The sequence below is a fragment of the Loa loa genome (assembly GCF_000183805.2).
Source record: "Loa loa unplaced genomic scaffold supercont3.42, whole genome shotgun sequence".
In the NCBI taxonomy this organism is placed as follows: domain Eukaryota; kingdom Metazoa; phylum Nematoda; class Chromadorea; order Rhabditida; family Onchocercidae; genus Loa; species Loa loa.
Genome location: NW_018108222.1, coordinates 88228 through 96697, shown reverse-complemented (window position 1 = coordinate 96697; position 8470 = coordinate 88228). Strand labels below are relative to the sequence as shown.

Here is an 8470-nt window from a genome sequence, read left to right as displayed (position 1 = left end):
CATCCATTTCAAATTTTCTTCTATACTAAGAAACAATTAATTTTGATTTATTCACTCGCTTACACTTTCCAAAGTTAGTTTAGCATGCTATCCAGATGTAACCTGAAAGTTGGAGATGTTACAAGTGCTCGATGTTTATTCTTACATAAGCTTATCATTTCCAAAAATTGTAATAGTCAATATTATTTGATATATCATAAAGTTTGATATGTTTTTTCATATATCAGTTCAATATTTCATTATCTATGTGTCTTATGCAGCCTTTCGCAGATTTCCTATATCGATAGAATCAGATAATACAATCGGATCAAACATACCTTTTTTTAGTGACGATTGCTTGCAATTTGTTTTAAGTAATTTTGGTAATTTTAAAATTAGATTTCTATATACCAGATAATTATCAGGTGCACCCATTTCTAAGTTTATTCGATAAAATTGGGGAAAATAATTTTTTTTTCGTTTTTTAGATTCGACTGACTCAGATCAAAATACTGAAGATGAAAATTTGAAAGCACAAAATAAATCTAATTCTTTTCCGAAAAATGCAAAGAAACAAGGAAAGTGGAAATTTGAAAAGGTGTGTTGTATATGGATTTGGTTAATTTATAAGATTAGGAATAAAAGAGAAGATTTGGGAAACGCTGATTTATCACGGTGCAAAAAGATATTCTATCACGAATATTTCTTACATTTATTTGAAACTAAGAAAGCATTTTTGTCAAGTTTTCAGATGCGAGCACCGCAATTTGAACATCCGTGGCTTTTAACAACACTAAAAGGACATGTAAGTGATGTCTTGGATTTGGATTTTTCTTCAAATGGCAAATATGTTGCATCAGTTAGCTCAGATCGTTCACTCTATCTCTGGAATGTTAAGGTAAGCGTTATTTATCGCTAAATTTAGGTTTGTGGGCGTTTAGTTATGTTTGCAAGTAGTAATTTTAAGATAAATAAGCTAATATTTATTTATAAGTTCGATGTGTTCTTTAAGTAGATGTGTTCTCTGCTGTCTTATAATTCTAAAAAAAGAAAAAATTCTGACGTGAGTTTGAGATTTATTGAATGTTCAGTGAAAGTAATAAAATTTATTTCTGAAAAAAAATTTTATTTTCAAACAGTTGAAGGAAAACATTAGTAGAGAGGAAATATGAATTAGTGGCGACAATTCAAAACGTTTATTCAAGAAACTCAACCAATGTTGTGCATGAGATATTACTCAACTTTTGTTGGAATTTTGAACTGAGCATTTTACTTCAAAAGTGTTTTTTCAGGATTTCTGTGAGCGTGACCACAAATTGCATCGTTGTAGTGTTGAACTGGACGATGCAAGTCATATCGTCTTTGCACCTGATTCAAAATGTGTCCTTATGAGTCTAAAAATTGCTAACAAGGTTCCATTATCTTCAGACAATTGTTCTCTGTTATTCCGACAGCAACAGATATCCAATGATTTTGATTATCTACTGTAATTTGAATTTTTCAGTTGGATGTTTACAAAATGACAAAGAAGGAAGGTACTCAAAGTTATAAGTTTTCGCGTGTTGAAAATGTTGATTTTCCGGTTGTCCATGACGAGGATATCAATAACATTGGAATTGCCTGTAATGGTAATTGTAATAAATAAATAGTAATTCAATATAATATGAACTAACATGCAAATAGATACGAGTACTATAAATGTAACTGCTGATATAAGAAATAAGTCTAAGTAATTATTAGATAGAAAATGAGTGTAGATGGTGAAAATGTAATTATTACAGAATGTTGGGTTATATATATTTCAATCCATACGATACTTATATATCCATGCCTATACATTTAGTTCATTTGTTATTCATCTTAATTTGCGGTTGTTATCACAGTCTCCAGTTGTTTAAATTTTGTGATTTTTCATAATAGGAACATTTTGTTTTCTAATAACTGATATATCGATCATTTTAAAACCGTTGTATCATTTCAGGAATATTTTATAACAAACTTTTTATAGGAAAATTTGTGATGTCGGCATCAGTCGATAATCAGCTTGTGATATATAGCATTCATGGAGAAGTCTTTAGAAAGATTGAGCTAAAATTGAACATTCTGTACAGTGCATGTATCTCACCGTGTGGACGTTTTGTTGGAGCAAGTGGTTTTACACCCGATGTTTTTGTTTTTGAAGTTCGTTGATATTGGATTGAACTTTTTTTGTTGATTCGGAGAGAAAACTTTGGGATTGTGAATTCCATATTTCAAAACTTTTTTAAGGTATTATTTGATCGTCAAGGAAGCTTTCAAGATGTGAAAAAAGCTTTTGAACTAAAGGTACTAGTTTGATTTTGTACTTTGCATTATCTTAGGGGTGTAGCATTTTTATTGAGTGTATCCTGCGGGCTATCTGGGGTACTCGAAAAAGAAAGGCATTTTAAATGGGAACTTATTCCACAATGTGCAAAAATAGAAATAGGATTTTGCATTCAAAATGGAATAAGAAAAGATGGTGGTAGTTGTAGGATTAAATTCTCTTTATTGTTTTTGCTTTTATAAGTATCTTTGAGTAGTTTTAGGCCCAGATACTCTAGAATTGGTTAGATTGCATGAAACTTCAACGAAATACATTTTTAGGGTCACAGTTCTCGTATTTACTCGTTTTCTTTCGATCAAAGTTCAACACGATGTGTCACAGCATCTAAGGATGGAACATGGAAAGTCTATAATACCGATGTGCGTTATTCACAAGGCGAAGAAACCAAGATTATTGCCAGGTTTGCGAAAGGATTTTATGTTTTTTCCCTACATTAATTATTATTGAAATAAATCCGATGTTTTGCAGTGGAGAATTTGAACTGCTGAAGAATGCTCGTCCCGAGTCAGTCAAAGTAGTAATGAGTCCATCAGGAAATAGTTTTGTTATATCAGCTAATCGTCACATACGTTTGTATAGCACTTTACGACCTCAAAAGGAATTCAAAATGAGTACGTTTCTAGTGCATATATAATGCTTTAATTGGAAATATTCCGTATAATTCACTAATATTCTTTGTTATACATTTGCCGTATTGGATTTTGAGAATCTTTTTTTTTCTGATGCTGTGAGCATATACTCCCACATATTTTATTGAGTGATTTAAGAATTTGACAGAACTGGATGATATGCAAGTATTAGGGAGGTTTCGCAGAGTCTAATGTATTATTAATTAGAGTGGAAGAAAATGACGTATGGAATTGCAGCTCACCATTTTATATGGTATTGTCTTCATTTCCTTAAACATCCTATTTAGTTTTGGATGTACACGACAAGCCAATAAATGGCCTACGGATGAGTTCATGCGGGACAATGATCGCAACTTGTGGTGATCGATATATTAGGATATTTCATAATGTTGCAGAATTTTATAGTAATGTAGTTTTGCTGGAAAAAACCATACAAGAAACTCGTGAAGATAGCAGAAGGCGACGTCTTGAAGAACAACTACATGAAGCTAAGCGAGCACTTAGTCCATTTTCATTTTCTTAATTCAGATTTGGAGAAATAAGGTGAATTCTATCTTTTCATCGCAATAAAATTGAATTGTAAAAGCTTCCTTATTTTTCTTTAATAGGTCATAACAGATTTTCTAAAGATAGGATTTTAGGGTTAGTTGGAAGGTAGAAAAATTTGGTTGCCTTCAAAAGTAGTTGATATTTACAGTCTTTCAGTGTTTATTGCGGTTAAAATTTATATGCTATCGTTTTCTCGACATGCTTATGATTAGATTCCCGAGCCTTGTGACTTCCCATCCTTGTAAGTTCGGAACAATTCAGAATACCAGAAGTTCATTATGCATTACTACTTTTCACAACAGTTGAAAGATGTATTTGCACGGAAAATTTTGATTTCAATTTTCGTGTAGCTGTGGAATTAAACTGAACTGCTCTGGAATTAAAATGAATTTGGCTGATCTGGAATAAATTGCTGTTTCAGAACTTAAATTTTTTGGAAGTTCGCCACTTTATTTTTACTGCTGGATTTCAAAGTTTTTTTTTGAAAGCAAAACACCGAAAATTCAATCAGTCCAATTTATTTTAGCTTAATTCAAATTTTTTTCTTGTTCAATGGAACTTGCTGTAAGTCACTATTCTAAGTAACATCTTTCTTACATTTTTATGCAGGTCTTTAATTCTGTTTTATTTAATGCTAAATTGCTGCATCTTTCATCAAACTTGTATTACCTTATTTTCCGCTAGTTAAATTTGTCACCCGTTAATTTATTTAGGTTTTTTTTCCTTTATTTCTGTTTTGTGTAATTGATGTTATTTATTCATTTTGTGATATGTTACTAAAATTATTATTCTCGAATTTGATATATACTAAGAAAGAAAAACATGAAGCAAACAGAAATTAATAAGTTTTTCTCGATGGTAAAAAGAAACAAATTTTTCTTTTTCCCTTATTACATTCCTATTCCTATTTTTAGTGCAGAATTCCAATTGATCGTTAATCGAAATCCATTCTGAAAAGGGATGGATCCTTTTGTTTATATGACACATTTGTTAATGCTGTGATATGTGAGAAGGATAGCAGATTGGTATGAGTATTGGTTGAATATTGTGGTTTTTACCTTAGTACTCCTAGCTTTTTGTTAGTTTAAATTGGGTGTTCAATCAGAATTCATTTCGATTGAACTGATTGTTAGCTTATCTCGGATTTGGTATTGTTACGTATACGATGGTAAAATTGCCTCGAATAATGTTGAATAAAAAATTCCGCAATTTTCATAAGGTATTTTAATCTACGAAAGCTTCAAGAATTAATTTGTGAGCGATCAGGACCGTTTCTTATGCCCGTTGACACTTTTATCTCATAACTCAGGGGTTCTGTATTGGACAACCTGTCACACTCTTTTGATTCGACACAGCAAACAAACGAAATACGTACTATCACAAGAAATCAACTTGTCTTAATGAGATTCATTGCATTCTTTCTAAATGTACAATTCAGTATTTTATCACTGATCGATTGATGTATTATCGCCCGCAGAATCCTTTTTGTCATCTGAATTTCATTTCCTTTATTACAGTATTAAATACATATATGATAAGAAATTCTTGGTTCTTGAACGCACTATGTATTCCGGTGATGGAACGTGATAATGGAAATTTCTTGGGAAGAATCTCATGGTATTAGTCGTTAATTAGTTAATTCAATCAGTTAGCTTATTTTTTAATAGGTCTAACAATTATTTTCATGTAGCACTTTTAGAAATTTGCATAAACTGTTACTGAGAGGATTCGATGGAACAAACAATTGATATTAAATTTGAAATTGAAATTTGAATTTAACGTTGGTTCAGAATGGATTCATTAGCATATTGCTAATGAAGATTTGCTTATAAATGAACTATCGTCAGTAATATCACTTATACAAATAAGTGAATCTCATCAAAGTTATTCGAAATAAAGTCTGTTTTAAGTCTGTGATATCAACCTTTCACAGTGTAGGCTTTTTTCAGTTAAAAGGAATAAAAGCGGACAAAACGGTGTCAATTGATAGTTTTTGGATAAAAAATATTGGTCGATGATAAAGAATTAAATGTGGACTTTGATGAATTCGCGTTAGAAATTTCCATTACTGGTAATTAATTTAAGTTTTCAAGTTATTGATTTGTTTTCGAAATTCTCACTATTTACTTCATTCTTTTCCTTATTCAGCAACATAAAAAAAATACTCTGTGCTAGAAGTGTTAGGCAAGCCGATAGAAATTGAATAAAAAATAAAAAATTCTATAAATCGGAGATGTCGAATTTTAGGTGGGTAATGTTATCAATGGTTTAAAACATATATTATATATGGAGGAGGAAAAAGATAAGATTAAATAAAGAATTAATGAGAAATTAATAAATCAGAAATATCTTAAAATTAAAAGCAATCAAGATGTTTGTTAATAGTGACTGATTGACTAACCTTAAATTCATCACTGATATATCGTGGATCGTAGTTCTATTATGGATTAGAGAATTAAGTTCATAGATAATTGATTGTTATGCTTCTTCACATTTCTGATTCATAATTATAATGAAAAAATGGAACTGTGAAATTGGAATTGTAAATTGAAAATTTTGGTCGACTAAAATTTTTGATTTAAATTTGAAATCATTCTTAAAATAATATAACATCATAATTAACTATTTTAACCATTCTAGTCAGATTTTAATCTCATAAAATTACTGTCTTATTATTGAAATCTCCAATAAAATGAAATATTCTGAAATATCACAGTACCAAAAGTTTTATGCTCTTTCATCGTCAAATGATCACGCATTTCTTTGAACATCAAAGAGTATACAAAAATTTCCTTTTTATATTTAAATTAGTGTGACATGTCACCCTCAGACACTTCCATTTTTTTCTACAGTTGTTCAAATATATTAACTTGGATAAATATATGTGACATTTAATTAACACCCAAAAATGCGACTCGAAATGAAAAATCATAGCAGATAATAATTATTATTATGTCCAATGAATTAAATTGACAAATTTTAAATCATATGCAAATATAACACCAAAATATTTAAGCATACCTGCGTTATCATAAAAACATTTGTCTTATTGTTTCAAAAGTTAGACTTTACCCTGCATCTTAATATGATATCTTTAGAATAAAATTTTCACCTGAGCGGTAAAAATCAATTTCTTTCATTGGGTATGAATGGTTAAAGTTTTGCATACGATTGAATCGGATGAGTTAAAGTTATTGCGGTAGATCAGTTCAACAGTTTTTAAGTTATATTTCAAATTAAAAATTCTATGCCAACCGTCTACATCATATGGCTATTGAGTATATGCAATAAAGATGACCAGTAGTTGCATTGTAACACAACCAGAAATCTGTGAAAAATTGTATGAAATAATATTGGTGATCGTCCATAGCAGAATTATTTCCTGTGAAGAGTGGAGAAAGGAGGAGAAGAAAAATTTGTAAATTTTAAATTTCAAAAATGTCCAATTAAAAAAAAATGGAAACTGTAACCAAAGCGAAGGATTTTTTCTGTAATAACGTTTTTGACAGATTGCGAAGTTTAATTTTATAAAAAAAGAGAGCAAAATTATTAGCGAAAATGGAAGAATTTCATGTAAATTAAAAATGAGAAAAGAACGACTTCGCCATATTTTATTGTCGAAAAATTACACTTATCAATGGTATAAGTTAAATTTGATGAACTGATCAAATTATTGTCACATTGTTCGGTTCAATTGAAAACCAATCAACCAATGTGATGTTAGTAATTTTTTTTTTTTTTTTTGGAAACAAACATTGCAGTTAATATACAAGCGATAATATCTTTTTTCGGTTATTTACTGCTTTTTCTATGAGTTTTTTATTTTTTCTTTGCTTCTTCGAAGATTTAGCCATTATTGGTGACATCCAAGAAAGGTTGCCAACCGTGACATTAGCCATTTCAAGTATCATATTAGCCGGCAAAGTTTTCGTTATTGTTTTATTGACAAAGACATTTAAGGAAGTGCATATTCCGCAGAAACATATATTTTGAGCATACTGTTTCACCATTGGTGCACTGAATCCGCCAAAAGATCGAAAATCATCGAATGTTGGTGACGTAGCGGCGTCTAAACCTGAACCAATCACATTCCAATACCTGAAAACAATAAAAAAGTCAGGAGTATCACCAATTGGTACTATCTTTAATAAAATTGCTATTTTTAAATTCCGAAAATTACCAAAGAGGAATTTGTCCTTGATTGTATGTTATCTGTCCATTATCTGTTATCTGTTGCCAATCATACCAATTAGTATAAACACCTGTTATTACACCATTTTTCTGTAAAAACTTCAAATTAAAACGAGCCTGAATTTGTTATTTGTTTGAAATAATTGATATGAAATGAAAAGAATGAAAACTTTTTGTGTTATTACTAAAAAACAAATGAAATGAGCGATTGAAATAGTTCTGTGATACCTACCCAAGCTTCAACAATAAATCCATTGATAAAATCAATATTATTCTTTTGATTATTGGGCCAAGTGATTGGTGATGTTATCTGGAATAATAAAAATTAATTACTCGGAAAAAAAACTTTTTTATAAATCAATAATAAAATTAAATTCTTTGGAATGTTTTTTTAATGATAAAACGTGAAATTGAACTGACTAAAAGCTTTACCTTAATCCAAATAGTTTTTACAGCAATATTTTTTGTTGTTAAGAAATTGTACACTTCCCTAAATTGATCATTTCCGGATTTTGTGCCACAAGGCTGTGGTTCCACGTAAATCTCAACACCCATCCCTTCTGTAATACAGCATTCTTCCTTATCATATTGATTGTAACAAAAAATGATAAGATATTTAATTAATTTATTTGGTGATCAATTTTTCAATATCTTTATCAAAAAAGGAACCATTAATGGCATTGTAGATGTTGGCAATACAATCGTTGTCCGGAGCCCCATTTCCATTTGACTGATAGACTCGAATAAATGCAATCAT

At 30.1% G+C, this 8470-nt stretch overlaps 2 protein-coding genes across 2 annotated transcripts in view; one reads left to right on the top strand and one right to left on the bottom strand.

Annotated features, from left to right (window-relative positions):
* LOAG_17124 (hypothetical protein) overlaps positions 1-3559 on the top strand; it is a 4371-nt gene extending 812 nt beyond the window's left edge. Inside the window, exons 2-10 of the mRNA XM_020449782.1 lie at positions 468-577; positions 731-877; positions 1272-1391; positions 1484-1607; positions 1988-2160; positions 2248-2304; positions 2605-2744; positions 2813-2955; positions 3261-3559. Coding sequence (XP_020306640.1) covers positions 468-577; positions 731-877; positions 1272-1391; positions 1484-1607; positions 1988-2160; positions 2248-2304; positions 2605-2744; positions 2813-2955; positions 3261-3496 — 1250 coding nt within the window. The 3' untranslated portion in view covers positions 3497-3559. The remainder of the gene's footprint in view (positions 1-467; positions 578-730; positions 878-1271; positions 1392-1483; positions 1608-1987; positions 2161-2247; positions 2305-2604; positions 2745-2812; positions 2956-3260) is intronic.
* Positions 3560-7283: 3724 nt separating this feature from the next.
* LOAG_03788 (hypothetical protein) lies at positions 7284-8470 on the bottom strand (the record flags this gene model as incomplete). The annotated part of the gene is made up of 5 exons (XM_003139325.2): positions 7284-7620; positions 7703-7803; positions 7946-8023; positions 8146-8273; positions 8383-8470. 5 exons carry the CDS (start codon positions 8468-8470, stop codon positions 7284-7286), a joined length of 732 nt encoding a protein of 243 aa, XP_003139373.2.